We start from the raw sequence: 16,251 nt of genomic DNA on the forward strand, positions 1-16,251 counted from the left end.
TTAGGGTTAGGGTTAGGGTTAGGGTTAGGGTTAGGGTTAGGGTTAGGGTTGGTTAGGGTTAGGGTTAGGGTTAGGGTTAGGGTTAGGGTTAGGGTTAGGGTTAGGGTTAGGGTTAGGGTTAGGGTTAGGGTTAGGGTTAGGGTTAGGGGTTAGGGTTAGGGTTAGGGTTAGGGTTGGTTAGGGTTAGGGTTAGGGTTAGGGTTGGGTTAGGGTTAGGGTTAGGGTATAGGGTTAGGGTAGGGTTAGGGGTTAGGGGTTAGGGTTGGGGTTAGGGTTAGGGTTAGGGTTAGGGTTAGTTAGGGTTAGGGGTAGGGTTAGGGTTAGGGTTAGGGTACAATGGCTCCCCCATCACTGTACATAGACTGCGTGGTTGGTCGGGGGAGACCAAAGGCATGCACGTGCCTACGCCTCTCGAGCACAACTCTCAATCGTGGCTATAATCCGGGATGAAGGTTTGCTAATTTAACTGGAGTATGTTCTGGTGCGTAAGGAGAGCAGTCTTTCACCTGCAGGTTTGCTGGTTACTTTCCCTTGTCCCTGGACAACATACTCAACCAGTCCACATCCATGCTACCATGTATACGATTTTTTGTTTTAACAAGAGGGTGATTATAGTGAGTACAATAGGAATCATGAGCCGCGAGATTGCGTCAGCCACGTTCCAGACGTCCAAATAGTTCCCCCAACGAACGCACGAGCCGGCGAAAGACCGATCGAACGAACGAGCGATTGCACGAACGCATGGTCAATCTGGCAACCAGATGAACGCTTTCAAAAGTCCGAACCGACTAACGAACGAACCGACAATCAACCGGGGTTGCGGGGTTGCGGGGTTGCGGGGTTGCGGGGGTTAGGGGGTTAGGGGGTTAGGGGGTTAGGGGGTTAGGGGGTTAGGGGGTTAGGGGGGTTAGGGGTTAGGGGTTAGGGGTTAGGGGTTAGGGGTTAGGGGTTGGGGTTAGAGGTTAGGGGTTAGGGGTTAGGGGTTAGGGGTTGGGGCTGGAGCTAGGGGCTGGGGCTGCCGGGGCTACGGGCTAGGGCTGGGGCTAGGGGCTAGGGGCTAGGGGCTAGGGGCTAGGGGCTAGGGGCTAGGGGCTAGGGGCTAGGGGCCAGGGGCCAGGGGCCACCGGGACAGGGACAGGGACGCATAGGCATTAGCACAGATACTCTGGGCCACAGTCAGCATCAATGAGAGAGACAGCGGGGGGGGGGGGGGGGGGGGCTCCAGTCGGTATCCTGCTCAACGGTTAACGGAGGCCATGTCGAAAGAGGATGTGACAAACAGGATGAAATCTTCGCTCCCGCTCCAGGAGGCTTAAATCCCAGTAAACATGATGCTTCCATCTGTCATACGACTCATCGCCACCTCACACCTCCTTCACCAACACCGCTTCATGAATAGTGCTGTCATCGTAAGCAATCCGCAGCACGCTGAGCTGAAAAAAGCTCCTCTGCAGGGGTTAGGGCATGTCCACTGAGCACCCTTTTCTGGCGTTAAGGCCTTGGCAGAGCGCGGAAAGGCGAAGGGATTTAACGGCTCCCTGTTCCGCCAGTGGTTTTTTGGGAATTAGTCAATTCTCGAGAAGCGAGATCGATGAGCGCGGTGCGTTTCTGAAAAGATGAGCCGATTTAAACTCTGGCCGCATGAAAAAGGCGGAATGCACATGAAAAGACGGCAGCTGCGGTTCCTTTTCTGGTGGTGACCTCAGGGCGAACGTACCCACTTGGTCCCGGTCAGAAACAATGGAACGAAGGCACTGGTGCCCGGGAAAAATGCTTAGTGGACACGCCCTTAGAGTGTACGTGTGTACATAAGCACAGGCCTTTGTGTTTGTGCATGCATGTGACTGCATTGTGTGTTTTCTTTGCTGATAGGCTGTTTTATTCCATTGTAGGGCTACTGCAGGTGGTTTGTCTGCATTTCATCTGTGCATGTGTGTGTGCGTGTGTGTGTACGAAATAAATCTCACTCCAGACTTAACTTTTCCGTGTGTTATTGAAAAAGAAACAGTGAGAAAAGCACAGATTGCCAGATTATGCTGTTGACTCCAAAGGAATTATTAAAGATGAAAGATTTCAGTTCGGAAACATCTATTTTGCCAGCCAGAAATGAAATGTTATGTTCTCCTTTTTTCAGCCTGCCTGGTTTTGTGCTTTTTACATGGTACTATACTTCCCTCAGTGCTTCAGACTTACCATTGCGCCAATGAATCATCTGTTGGAGATATGTATAAACCTGCTAAATGACCTCCCCTTTAATACTCTAATCCACTTAGCATCCTGTCATAAGTTTGCCATGTTGGATGAACCCAGCTAATATGTCAAGCTAATTTATAAAAGCTGAAACGCACTCGGGGTATTAAAAAGGTTGTCCTCTGAACTGTAGTGTTGAACATGTGACCAGGACAGGAGTGGAAGGTGAGGAGGTGAATGTAAAATATTCAGACGCGGTGGCGGTGTGTGGTAATTAGGATGGCCAGAGCCAGGTGTGAAGCGTAGAAGGTGCTAGACCAAATCATTAGAGGAGCAGCATGCGGTTGACAGGATCAGTTTTTTTAACCTCCACAAAAACCTGTCCTTCTCTCTGATTAACGAAAGGCCAACAACTGAGTGTGAAAGCTCAGGTGGGCCTAAGTGGAAATAATGTCTCTCGTGTTTCATTATGTCCTGTTAATTTGTGAGTGTGTGTGCATGTGTGTGTGTGTGGGCATGTATTACTATCTTTGTGAGAACCAAATGTCCCCACAAGGATAGAAAGATGAGGAAAATTATACGTGTGTGTGTGTGTGTGTATGCTTCCGTGTGAATGGTCTACTCAAAGAAACAGCACTGTGCATGTTTTGAACTGTAAGCTTATTGGGCTCATGAGAATTATTAAGGACCTTTTTTTTGGTTAATTATTTTTTATAATAAGATTTTTCCACATAGGATCTATTCTAACATTTATTAATTCACCGTGTCAAACAGCACTGAAAGGCATACTCAGCATAAGCCTCTGCATACTGTTAAATCTTGATAAATCAGTAATTATGTAGGACACATTCAAATAATTCCAGCAAATTCATTAATAAAATATTGACATTTTTATAATTTATACTTGTTTGTTCAAATGCATAACGCGCTCACCAAAGTATCACATGTGATGTCTACTTTGGATTATCTCATGATTGAAGGGCAGTGACGGTAGAGAAACACCCTTTTTCAATTTTTTTCTCCTCTGATATGGAGCTTCTGGAGGAAAGGGAGGCCTATCTGCTCCACTCTGCGCAAGCTTGTCCTTAGAAAGGAACTGAGGTTAAACCTCATACTGAAGATGACTTTTTTTTAGACTGAAGATGACTGGAGATGAAGGGGTTCTGTGAAGCAGGCGGTCTGATTGGATATTGATGGAATGGGACATGGCACGCACACACCTAGCGCTTACGCGCTTTCCAATACCAGAGTGAATGAACTCTGAAGTGTTGCTCAACAGCTGCAAACGATGCACTTCTCCTTTAATAGCATCCGATCCAGCCAGCACGCCTCTCAGCTAGGCGTCCGAAACCGCGAGATGAAACACGCTTTTTAAGCATTCTGAGCTTTTTGAATATTGCATGCGGCCCACCCCCCGAGCCAGTTCTGAGCGCCCGCCGTCTGATAATGTTACATAATGGCTTCCAGATGAGCGGAGATGAGCCTGAGCGTCGCTGGGAAGAGGACGGCAGGTGATGTGGAGAGATTCTGACCCGAGGCCTCCTCCGGGTACCCTCGAGCAGAGGAGAGTCCCCTCGGTCTGTTCTCTCTGCTAGCATCTGTGATACAGGCTCAGAGAGCGTCATAAGCCCCCCTTTCCACCTGGTTGTAGAAATTAAGCGGGCGGGAACGATCCACAATGGGGACTAAAACGGTCGCTGGAGCACGTTAGCGTTTGCTTACCCACTGTTACCTTGAGAACCGTGAAGGTTATGCAAATTAGGAGGAAGTGATGGGGAAAAGCGACGCTAGCATTTTTAAGACGTCATTTCTGCATTGCGAGGTCTATTTGAGCCACTCAGTTACCGTGGTCTTTTATTTATTTATTTTAATCCCGCTTCAGTTTTATTTTTGTAAAATCTGTACAGTTCAGCTGAGTGGTCTATGCCAAATTCAACTAAATGCAAATAAATCCTTTGGTAGGAGTCTACACCTCTTTGTTAGCATTTGCCAACTCACATTTCCTCTGAACATTGTCCTCTGACCAGATACTGACAAAGCTTGGACCTTGTCATTGGTCCACAGATTTTCTTTTTCCATTTCAAAACTTCTTTGCCGTCTAGCTGCTGCTAAATGTACCAGATTCAAGAAAAATAAGATTATAAACTGAAATTCTAGAGTCAGTCAGAGATTCTAGTTTCCAGATACTCTAGAGAGGGACTGTCTCGAGGGTTGGGACTGAGATGGCAAACAAAATAACTTAATTCATACCTGTTGTCTTGAATTTTTGAACGCTGAACTTGTGGACAAAGGAATACACTGTATATGCTCTGTAAATCCCAATAAATAAATAAATAAATACATAAATAAATAAATAAATAAATAAATAAATAAATAATAAATAAATAAATAAATAAATAAATAAATAAATAAATAAATAAATAAGTGATAGTGGATTAGAGTCCCTTGAAAAGTGAGTTTTAAATAGACTGGATTCTGGATTCTCCACTGTGGTGCCCAGATGGTCATTTGAACAACTATTTTAGTGCTCTGGGCTGGCCCTGGCATTCCAGTATCCAGTAAAATGCTCCAGCTTCAGCTGTTACACAGCGCACTGTGTCCATATTCACAATCTGTTCTGAGGCTCAGCGATTCTCATGTCACCTTAGGAACAAGACAGGGGCTCAAGAAACCTCATGTTCATTAACAAAAAAAACTTGCTAATATACAGAAAGGATCACATCTGTTTCCCTGTCACTTAATTACGCCCAATGTTATAGTATGACCTCTAAGCACTCTGCAGAAAATCGTTAAATCATTATAATAATTAAAAAGAAATCATGTTACAAATTAAATAAAAATGAAGAGGTCTGAGATATTTTTTTAACCTGACCACATTTTTGAAATCATTATGATGAAACTGATCTAATGCTCACAGTGGTACAGCTGTGACATTAGAAGCACTCAAGCGAAAAGTGTGCTGCTGAAGAGTGATCCTTATTAGCCTGCATGCTAAATGTAGCAGGGCTATTGTTATCTGCAGGGAGTACTCGTGGTTGTGGTTATTTTTACGGTGATGGTTTCCTAAATGAGAAATTAAGTTATGACTTCTCTTACAGCTTTTGAAATTGTATTCTGTAGTATCACACTGCCAGGCTTATTTATCTTGAGTATGCTACATTATCGGAATGTAGCTTCAAAGGGGAAAGTCAAAGCACATATTTTCCACGTACAGTATATCCATGATACTTTGTGCTTTGGAAAGATAGAATCCCTTAGTGTGCTATCCATGGATTTGTGGATTTGTTAAAATGTATAACCATTAAAATGGCAGTATTAATAAGTTACGTATGCTGTGAAGAATGCTAACATGCAGCTGCAGTGTTTGTTTAGTTTATTCTAATTGGAATGTTAATTGAGCACAGATTGTATGTGACTGGAATATTTGTTATAAAATAACAAATTCTGCATACTTTTACAAAGACTTGTCTGTCTTATTTGTGGTTCATCTGTTCTGGGCTGGGCAGTAATTCAGAGTAATTGTATATTCTGTGTTTGTGAGGCTAGACCTCTCCTGTGAGCTTAGTCTATGAAATTTGCACAAGCAACATTTCAATATGATCCCAAGTACTGCACCTTTGACATGCACTTCACTACCAAATGCTCTGGGTAGCCTTCATCCCTGACATGACTTCTAAACATTTTTTTAACCGTATGTCTGGATTAATAATGACTCACTTTCACATTTCAACAGAAATGAAGGAACCTATGAGTGTTTCTGAGTTTGGAACAATGCTTCTGTCGGGAGTGTTTGTCTGCTGGAAGCATTTCATTCACTTTAAAGGTTGTTGGTGCTATACAGGGTGCATTATCAGCAAGTCCTCACCGTGCGAGGTGTCTTATCGCGGTGCTATTTCTGTGCAGGGGGCATTAATGGGGTTTTGATGGAGATTAGTGGCTGAAGGGAGAGCAGCAGCAGCAGCAGCTCTTTTCCCCGTTTGAAGCCTCTCATAACTTATATGCAGCTGCAGCAGAACAGCAGCGCACTGCTGTGGGGAGAAGGGCCCGAGCTCAGGCTCTGCTTCCTCCAAGGAAGAACACCCGTTCTCCTGTAATGAGACCGCTCTCACGGAAGCCTGGGCAGACAAAATGTGAGATAGTATTATAAATATTAACAGTCTTCCTTTTCTCGTTTAGCACCAAAATAAATCTCTGTCACTCATTTTTCATGAATTAATTGGAAAAAAAAAATCCTGGCTCATTTATAAAATATGAAGCAATATTAAATATTAATACACAGGAGATAATAGCCTCAGTGATAGTCGTGTAACTGTCATATATAATGTGAAGAGGGATCCTATGACCTCAAACGATGCTAATGTCATTAGAGAGAGTGATGTGGGGATGAGTGAATAACAGAAAGAATACACATTCTTGGCCATATCCGGGGTTTTTAAGTGTTGGTCTCTTTTGCTGCAGAAGATCTAGTAATGACAGTATTATGCAGTTGGATTTGAATTGAACTAAATGGAAGAGTTCAAGGTACATAATTCTGCCAAGCACTAGCAAAACGTTGCACGTCATATGAGCTATGGCTCCTACTACCAAAAATGAATAGTCTCAGAGCATCCTGAGCATTGTATGCAATGGACAGAGTCATTTCCTAATTATTACTCATGAAGCTTTCTGTTGAGGGTTTTATTGTGCAGACATTTTGCATTTCTTCTACGCAAGTAGAATTTGCAGACCCAGCTATTGGTCAACTAGTTGTGTCTGTGTGCGTGTGTGTGTGTGTGTGAGTAAGCCTGCACGCATATGCATATCACGCAGTCCGTGTATACGCAAAAACCTATGACTACATGCAGTATGTTATTTTCCTACAAGGATGACATCTGTCCTCAGAACGAAAGATTTGCCTCATTGGCTTGTCTGTAACCTTGGCTGCCGGTTGTATGAAATGTGTTCCACCCAAACGCTGAGTGATGCGGTAACACTTCCGCAGCAGATGACTGTGAGTACGTCTGTTCTTTAACAAGTGGGCTGAGCAGGCCAGCGAGGAGACTTGCATCACGGACTGAACACTCATTAAACAGCTCATAGCAGCTGTGCCGTTATAGGAGGGATTCATTACTGCCTCGGCTCTTGGGCTAGGCTGCGTTAGGTACACGCCCACGCAGCCCTTAACACAAACGAAAAGAAGCTCTGCGTATTGGCTTGTGTATATTTCATGTGCAGTCTGTGTGACCACACTCTTTCTTTCATATTATGGGAGCAGTCCGCCTTTAATGGCTTTTAAAGCACTGTCCGGTGTGGCACTAAGCTAGAAGTCTGACCTTTCGATTAGATATATCAGCCCAATTTTGATCTCTGAAGAGAGTCCTCTATGTATTTCAAAAGTAAATGACTAAAGAAGTGGACAAGCATCCTTTTATTTCTATTCACTGTGGAATACTCTACCCAGCCAGATCAGTGAGTCACCTAACTGTAGCACATTTTAAAAACCATTCGAAAGCCTGCTTATTTAAGATTATTTATTTAAGGTTTTAGATGACTGTACTTTTTATGTTTGTTTTTGCCTTTCTTTGCTTTTACTTGCTTTTATATAATACATTATGTATGCAGTGTTTTATTTCATCATGTTTTATTCATTGTTTGTATGGTTGTTTTATTGCTTTATTTTGTATTATTATTGTTTATTTTGTGAAGAACTTTGAGCTTAGAAACTTATTATTATTACATTAGATGAACTTGCATACTAGTACATTGGTTTGAATCATAAGGTCCAACTGCAGTGAATAAAAATACAGGGACATTAATAACCATATTCAGTATGCTTTCAGAGAGCTGCAAGATAGTCAGAGTAAGAGCTGACTTACATTTAAAATGATTGTGAAGCCAACGATTGTGAGTACTAGGCGCAATTTGAAGCAACTTTAGCTGCTGGGCGGCTCATCTTGTTAAAGTTATAAGGGCATGGATAGGCCCTACAAGGATTGAATCACAACTGTGCCAGAGTGGATTGTGGTTGTTAGCCCCACAGGCTGACTCATAATTGGTGGTAGCATTACCCAGGGTTTGTGATCAGTTGGCCATGATCTACCTCTCACTGATCATTAGAGACCCAATGGTTGATTGAGAGCCTGAGGTCAGCTTGCTAAAGCTGCACGTAAAGTGTCCTCCTCCGACTCATGCCTGCACAAGCTTGGCTTGTGGGCAGCAGTGCGAAAGAAGCAGCTGGTGACACAATGTGTTTCGCAGGAGAGTGTGTGCTTGTCTACCCTCTTCCACATTGGCTGTGGTGACTGCAGCATGAGCACAGTTATATGCATACAACTGGGAATCACAAATTGGAGAATATATTTACCACATGTTGCCGATTCAGCATTGATGTAATCACTTGCTAGCGGGTGAGGCAGACAGGAGGAAAGCCAAAGCTGAAACAGTTACAAAAAGTTATGAAATAATAATATCCCCATAGAAGTAAAATTGCTTTAAGTGTGGAAAAACAGAGCCTTTCATTGAGATAGCAGGGGGTGTAATAGGTCCAGCCTTCTTGCATTGGGAGGATATTTTTAAATGAGGAGGCTAACCTAACCTGTACATTTTCTCTGGGAGATTTACCAATATGAATTCTGTATTCGAAGAGAGTAAAGAATTATTCCACATCCTAGGCATCCTACTACCTACGCTGATGTAAGTTACATTGGGTTTAAATGAGCTGCTATGTTAGTGATCTTCAAAGGCGGAAGAATTGTGCATTCGCTAGGAGAAGTTTTAGTACAAAACAACACTGGGATGCTTAAGCATTGCTAGTCTCCTTTATCTATGCTCCATTTATGCACACTGTCTCTGCATAAAACTAGCATGCGCTGTCAGATTAAATGGCCTCACTAAATACAATTATTACTCAGGGCCTCACTGCACAGATTTATTCTGATAGTTTGGTCAGCTTTCAGAAACCACCACATCCCTCTGCGGTCTCATTCCCTTAAAGGAATAGCTCACTTTGTGGGCTATTCTTCCTTGCACACAAAAACTGTGTAGGTCAATCAAGGCACGATTCCCCGTTTTGATTTATGCATAATATCAATTTCAAGTAAACAGGAAAAAGCCTATTGCCTTTTGAAAGTGACTGCTACAGAAACTGTGGATGTATAGTGCAAACACAGAACGAATATACGCCAAATTTTGTAAAACTAATTTACTTCTGACAGATGAACCCAACCAAAGGTTCCTAAAGACAAACACAGACAGGATACTGCCCTTCATTGAGTTATTTTCTTGACTTTTCCTCTCATGTAAACATGCATACATTTTTGTCCATAATCATACAGGTATATGGGCACGTGCATGTGCAAGCATAGCCCTTTAAATCTATGCACAGAAAATAATTCTAGTTTTGGTTGTTTTGTTTTTTGCGTGTCCAACCGCAGACAGCGTTACCTGCCCAGGGACAACAGATGAAATTTAACTTGATAGCTCTGGGACAGTCAAGTGGCTCTGCACCGTCCCTATCCAATAAATAAATAAATAAATATTGATCCGCGACATAAAATGATTGCACGCGGTGCAGTGTGAGCTGGCCAGAGCCTTGGCTGAGCAGGAAATTAAAGTGGTGAGTCTTCCTGTGCGGTCATTTATCTTTGTCGTGATGAGCACAGGTCTCTCTGCTCAGGTTCAGCACAGCGGCCTTATTGTATCAGATATGCTTCTGCCCGCAAAGTCCAAAAGATAATTCTCCTTTCAAATAAAGGAATGCATTTGATTCCTTCTTGCTTGTTTTCAGACTGACACAAGTGTGTTTCCTACTCCAATCCAGACCATATGCTGGTACTATGTTATGGGGCTGTTTTCCTACCAGAATGTTGACATTCATCAAAAAAGGTTATAAAAACAAACATAGCCTCTTCTGCTCAAGGTTTATATGGTTGTAAGCCAGACCGGGTCCCAGTTGCCTCACTATAACAGCAATCCTCAAGGTTGTGATGATTCAGAAAAGCTGACTAATACCAGAGAATGAAAAACAACAGGGTTTCCACTTTGGCTGAAAGAGATATGTTATACATGGACAAACATTGTGTGTCTTCAGCTGATGCTCAAGATGTAAATTCTCAAATTACTTAGCACTTTTGGGAGGTAAAGTCTAAACAGATTTTACAAATAATGTTAATTCAGCACTACTAAGTATTATTACAGCTATACCAATTGAACATATACAGTACTAGGAGTGCCTGACATACATTAGAGTATATGTACACTGAAAGTAAAACAAATTCTGAATAACAGCTTGAACCACCAAAACAGGAGGAATAGGTGCAGGCTGATTCATTGCCTTTGAGATTGCTCCACTTTCTTCGCAATGGAATTATCTGAAGTATTACAGGAGTGATTTAATTTTAAAGGTGAAGATCCTAGCGAGCAACCCCAGTCAACAATTTAAATTGACGCTGTGATGGCCTTATGTAATTTCTGTCAGTGGGCCAAAATTAGATTTGTCCATCAGCAAACAAAAGAGACAAGAATAGTGGACCAAAATTGGCCAGGAACAATATCCAAGCAAAATGAATCCGCATTGGCCCTTTGTAGTTTGCTCATCATGCCGGAGTATGATAACGTTTCAAGTTCTGGCCTGTTAGGTCGATCCAACTGTGTGCCAATACTGTTAGCTGACAGGGCAAATTTGACCCCGCCATGGGTTAACAACAGTTGCCCCCCAAATGCTAACCATAGGTTAACCACAGTTGGCCCAAAAATCATCTAGAGGAATTGACTGAAACCTTCAGAAAACAATGCTGGCTGACTGCAACGCAAACTATATAATGTGTCGCTTTGGCATCACCATATTTACCACTATCCAACATTGGACCAACTGGGTCACATTTTCTTGGAATAAATGCATTTTTTTCTCTGACTTTTTCCTTTTTCTGTGACTCCAAGTTTGCCAGGTGATTTTCCAGCTGCACAATCATGGTTTATCATGCTCTTTCTGTGACCTGCAAAGAGAAGGCTCAGGATAGAGCTAGCTCTGCAAGGATAACATTTTAATTTAAACAACTTTTAAAGTCTGATCATTTACTCAAAAAGTGGTGTTGGATATAAAATCAGTTGAAGAATGAGAAACTCTACCATTACAACCTGTAATAATCCACATTAGACACTGTGAACAAGTGTACCGGAGAGAAAGAGATTTTTAGGGTTTCACAAGAATTATTCCCTATTACAGCTGAGTCAGAGATGAATAGTTCAGAGATTTGGGCTCAGAAACCACATTATGGCACCATTGCTTGAGGGAATATGGTGCCCTCCACAATTATTTGTACCCTCAATTAAAATGAACACAAAATTCTGGATAAAATTCAATTTATTGTTTATCAAATGTTTTCTAAGGTCAGCAATATGAGAAAGTGAAATATTCTTACCGTGATACCATTGTCCAGAGGGGGGGAAAAAAAAACTAACACAAAATCATATTCATTCTGGAAAAAAAGATACAAATACTGGCCCCTTTGCATTTATTGCTTTGTGCACCGTCCCTTTGCCAAGCTAACAGCAATAAGTCTTCGTATGTTTGATGAGGTGGGAGGGCATATAGCAAGGGATCTGAGACCATTGCTCTCTCTCTCCAGATCCATCAGAGAAGGTCCAAACATGACAAGGATTTTGCCTGCAGGTAGAGGAAGCCAGATTTTTGTCTAAAATCTCCTGATATTTGGCGGCATCAAAACAAGGTTTTGTTTCTTTCCTGACAAGGTTTCCAGGGCCTTTGGAGCCAAAACAGCTGCACACCATCACATATCTACCACCATCCTTCACACTGTGGATTAAGCTCTTTTATGCATGACCAGCTGTCTTTATACCAAATGACCTCTGGTGTTTGTGGCCAAAGAGGTCTATTCTGGTCTCATCTGACCATACAACCTGGTTCTAATCAAAGTTCAGACGATGTTTAGCAAACTACATGCGCTAACATTTGTGGTTTGATAACAGCAAAGCCTTCCAAGTTCCAAATATGGCAATATATTGGCATATTTGCATATTTGCAACTTCTTTGAGAATTTGTCCTTAGTGAATTTTTTTTGGCTCTCTACTGATCCTTCTCACTGTTTGTTGGGGGAATACACTTGTGCCCTTTCTCAGGCAGGTCGATCATACACTGTAGCTTAATGGTGGAGATAGCTGTACAAAATAAGTATTGTACCTTACTGAACCTGTGTTTAGCAGTTGTCTATGACCATGAAATGCACTTTTTGTACGTCGCTTTGGATAAAAGCGTCTGCCAAATGAATGTAATGTAATGAGATAGGCATTGCATGATTTATGAGGGTCAACAAACTTTTGCTTCAATTTGTGTGATCCGCTACCTTCCCCATGTTGATGGATAACATGAGCATGTACATCACCTCATATTTATATGTGAGTGAAACAGAAAAAGTTGGGGGCGACCACTTACGAACGCGTAAAGACTCAGGTGAAATTTTAAAAAGTAAAGTATAAACTGCAGTATGCTTCTATTAGATTTGGATTGAATTTCTATGGGCACCTATAATTGTGACACGTCTTTGAGAAAAATATGTATTTCATGATAAAGGTTAGATTTCTCATATATTGAGTGCAAGATCAAGCTGATATGCAACAGTGGAATTTTTCATAGCTTTTTTGATCATCATTCCCAGGGGTGCAACTCTCATGGAGGGCACTGTAAAAGAAGAGCCTGAACCAGCACTCTGAAGACTCATTTCCTTCCAGGGCTTGTGAAACTGTCTGCAATTTCCAAAGCTTTCATAAAAAGACTCACAATCAGATAACCAAGTAAATGCAGATATCAATCTTACCAACACAGACACAGACACAATCCACGAATATGTGACATATCTTGTATATGAAAAAGGCACAAATATTACTTGAATATTAGTTTCTTTGCTTAATAATCATGGTATTAAATACCCTGATGACCATTCCCTTTGGCAGACAGTTTCTTGAATTGGATCTCACATTAAGTGAAAATGTGAAACAAAAAAAATAAATGTTTGATTTATATTTACCAAGATAGCCATGTACTTTCATATTGCGCAGACATTGAGGGTGAACCTTTCAGAAATGGTGGACTGTCTACTTATCAGTTACATTGTCCTAGTGGCATACTGCAGCTGCAGACATGGAGTGTGAAAAAATATACTTCCACATCATCAAATAATCAGTGAATATGTGCACCTGAAGCACAATTTCACAATGCAAAGCAAAATAACGAGTTTAATGAGTTTAGATACAATTAAGAAAGAGGAAATTAGCTGCTGACTGCTGCAGATTCTTCATCAGATTTAACGCAGGACGGTTAATCAAACTAAACAAATACAAATGAGTTGAGCACAATGATCAGTCTTAAGTGTCCAACCAATTTTAAGCTGCCTTAGACCTAGGAATAAAGCGCAAGTTTTTGAGAAAGTGCAGCTTTCTCACTAATTAAACAAATACGTTTGTCACGTCATTAAAATCTACATATTAAAATAACCTGCGTTCCTAGGAAACGAGCAACAGCGTACGCTAACATGCCTACAATATTTCCCGTACCATCTGTTGCAGTGCAGCATAATGATTAGGGAACTGGGCTCACGGCTGGAAGGCTGCGTCTCGTTCCCCACTGGGACGCTGCTGTTTTAGCCTTGAGCGATGTGCTTAACCTGAATTGCGTTAGTAAAATATCCAGCTGCAGAAATGAATTGTATGTAAAAACGCAACCCGTGCAAGTCGCTGTGGATAAAAGCGTCCGCTAAACGGCGAATTGTAAAACGTAGCCCGTTGAAATTTTTCTAATTCCAGAGACGCAAAGACAGTCGCAGTGTGCAGCACGGGGGATTTTGAAAAACGGCTTCTACATTGCCTTAGGAGGGACTATGTGGAGCAGATCCAGAGAGAAAGAGCGATTTTACCATTTTAAAAGCCGGACAAAAATCTGCATCTCAGAAGTGAGTGAAGCAAAGAAGAATGGGATAGGCAAAAGAAATGCAAGGACTCCGTTTAAAAGTATATCTTTATATAAACATTTTATTCAGTGCAATTTTTTGTGTATACAACAAATAATAAACAACTGGAAGGTAACCAGGCTGAAAGCCTGCTTGTACGTCATACGGTTTTTTTAATCCTGGTATGCATTGGAACACATGATCCAACATGGGTTAATACATATAGCCTACATCATGCAGCTCTATTCCTGAAGTCCCAGATGTCTCCCATGCAACAGATATGTTCACCTAAAATGAAATAAAAACTTAAACGTAATCAGGAGCCTCCCTGTAGCATGTATGAAGAAGATATCAAGGGAAAAAATAAAAGTAATTTGCCCACGAAAAAGGGTTCTTGCACTAGAACTTTAATTGTACATGCCCTGTACAAGAAAGGAAAGGGATCTTTCTCCTTTTCTTCCAGAATTCTTCACTTTACAAATAAGACAAACTATAAAAAATGTAAAGCCACCTAAAATTCCACAGTATCAACATTTTTTTTTTTTTCATAGAAAACGATCGCCACTATTCATACGCAAAATAGCGGTCTGTTTGGGAGCCTCATCGTATCCGCATGGCAAACAGAGTCGACCAATGAACTTCTAACAAAGAGAGGGGGCGGGGCTTGACACAAGCACTCTATCGATAACAGAATACAGGACAGAGACAGAGACGACCTGACGAGATTCAAACAATGGGGGGAAAACACTGGACAGTCAACTTATACTGCGGGAATCATACCAATAGAAACACTTCCTTTAATACTGAACCACAAAGCCCAACAGTGCGTCTCTCCTCCTCTCTATCTCCTTAAAACGTGAAGACACGGCAACAACGGCAACCAACCAAAGTTCTGTCCAAACCTCAACACTGGCTGTTAAACTGCTTTAGGGGACACAGGTACGCTCCTGTCTTTGGTGCGACGGCTCCCTGTTCACACTCAGGGACGGCCGGACAGTACAGACAGCGAGAAGGGGGAAGACAAGGAGGAGGATAATAGCTCCCGGCTAATTCAGCAAAAGTAGCCAGCAAAATGGAGGCACAGCTTCAGCGTGAGAACCCGACACCCTCCCCTCCCTCCAGATAAGCTGGACGGAGGCTTGCTAAGAGCTCTGTCTCTGTGCATAAACACTGTAACGCACGGCAGCCACACCCTCGGCCTCGGGCTCGGGCTGGGGCTCCCGCAGACCGCGACGCGAGGGAGCCTTCGCTCGGCTCGCAGGAAGCGCGGACGACGCGCGGGAACGGGTCGCTTCTCGACAGCTCGACCGAGCGGCGGCGCTCCCGCCACCCGCCCTGACGTCCGGGAACACGAACGCCCGTTTTCTACACCGCCACCAGGACTCAGCAAAGCGGTCATCTGCAGCAAAAAACTAAACGATGGGGCGGCGAAATGACTCGATATTTTTCATGAGAAAAGGCCTACAGAAGATCAGTGGCTTCATTATTCCTACGGCTGATTTGAACGCTAAAAAAAACAAACAAAAAAAAAAACTTCTAGGCGCCATCGCGGTTTTGTTTTGAAAATAGCACTGGTAAACTAAGCGCGTGGCGTCGCTCTGGTCTTTGTCCTGAACCGCTGATGATGGTTAAGGGGAGGGGGGGGGGGAGTGGTTTAAGTCGTCTGCTTGGAGTGGCGAGCGGCCGGAGGTAAGCGTGAGGGGATCTGCCCGGGGAACGAGCTTCCCGCCGGCCCGGCTACGTGGACTCGTGCTGGCTCACCGCCTTGCCGCCGTTCAGCATGGCCGACGCGCTCCGGCTCTTGGTGGGCGTGCCGCTGCCGGACCGGGAGAACTCCGTCAGGTCGTGGAGCGAGGGCTCTCTGTACATGGCGACTGCGGGACAGACAGACAGACAGACAGACAGACAGACAGGCAGGCAGAGAGGGCGGTCAATCACCGAAATACTACCAACAACCATCCGAGGGCTTTATATTGGATCAGTGCCCATTAATGAGCGAAAATGTTTTCTGTGACCTACCCCACATGAAAACATAGCCAAACACATGCACAAAAAACAAATGATAAAGTACATGACATGCTGCAACTTGAACTATCTGTGTAACAGGCGCATTAACAGACCA

General features: G+C 42.9%; 1 protein-coding gene across 12 annotated transcripts in view; it reads right to left on the reverse strand.

Annotated features, from left to right (window-relative positions):
- Window positions 1-14,183: 14,183 nt before the first annotated feature.
- Window positions 14,184-16,251, reverse strand: part of LOC135263070 (fibroblast growth factor 13) — a 112,801-nt gene continuing 110,733 nt past the window's right edge. For all 12 annotated transcript variants that reach the window (XM_064350664.1, XM_064350661.1, XM_064350658.1 and 9 more), the window contains one exon: window positions 14,184-16,003. In XM_064350664.1, the coding sequence (XP_064206734.1) occupies window positions 15,867-16,003 (137 nt within the window). In that variant the 3' untranslated portion in view covers window positions 14,184-15,866. The remainder of the gene's footprint in view (window positions 16,004-16,251) is intronic.

This window comes from Anguilla rostrata, chromosome 9, assembly GCF_018555375.3.
Source record: "Anguilla rostrata isolate EN2019 chromosome 9, ASM1855537v3, whole genome shotgun sequence".
NCBI classification, from domain to species: Eukaryota; Metazoa; Chordata; class Actinopteri; order Anguilliformes; family Anguillidae; genus Anguilla; species Anguilla rostrata.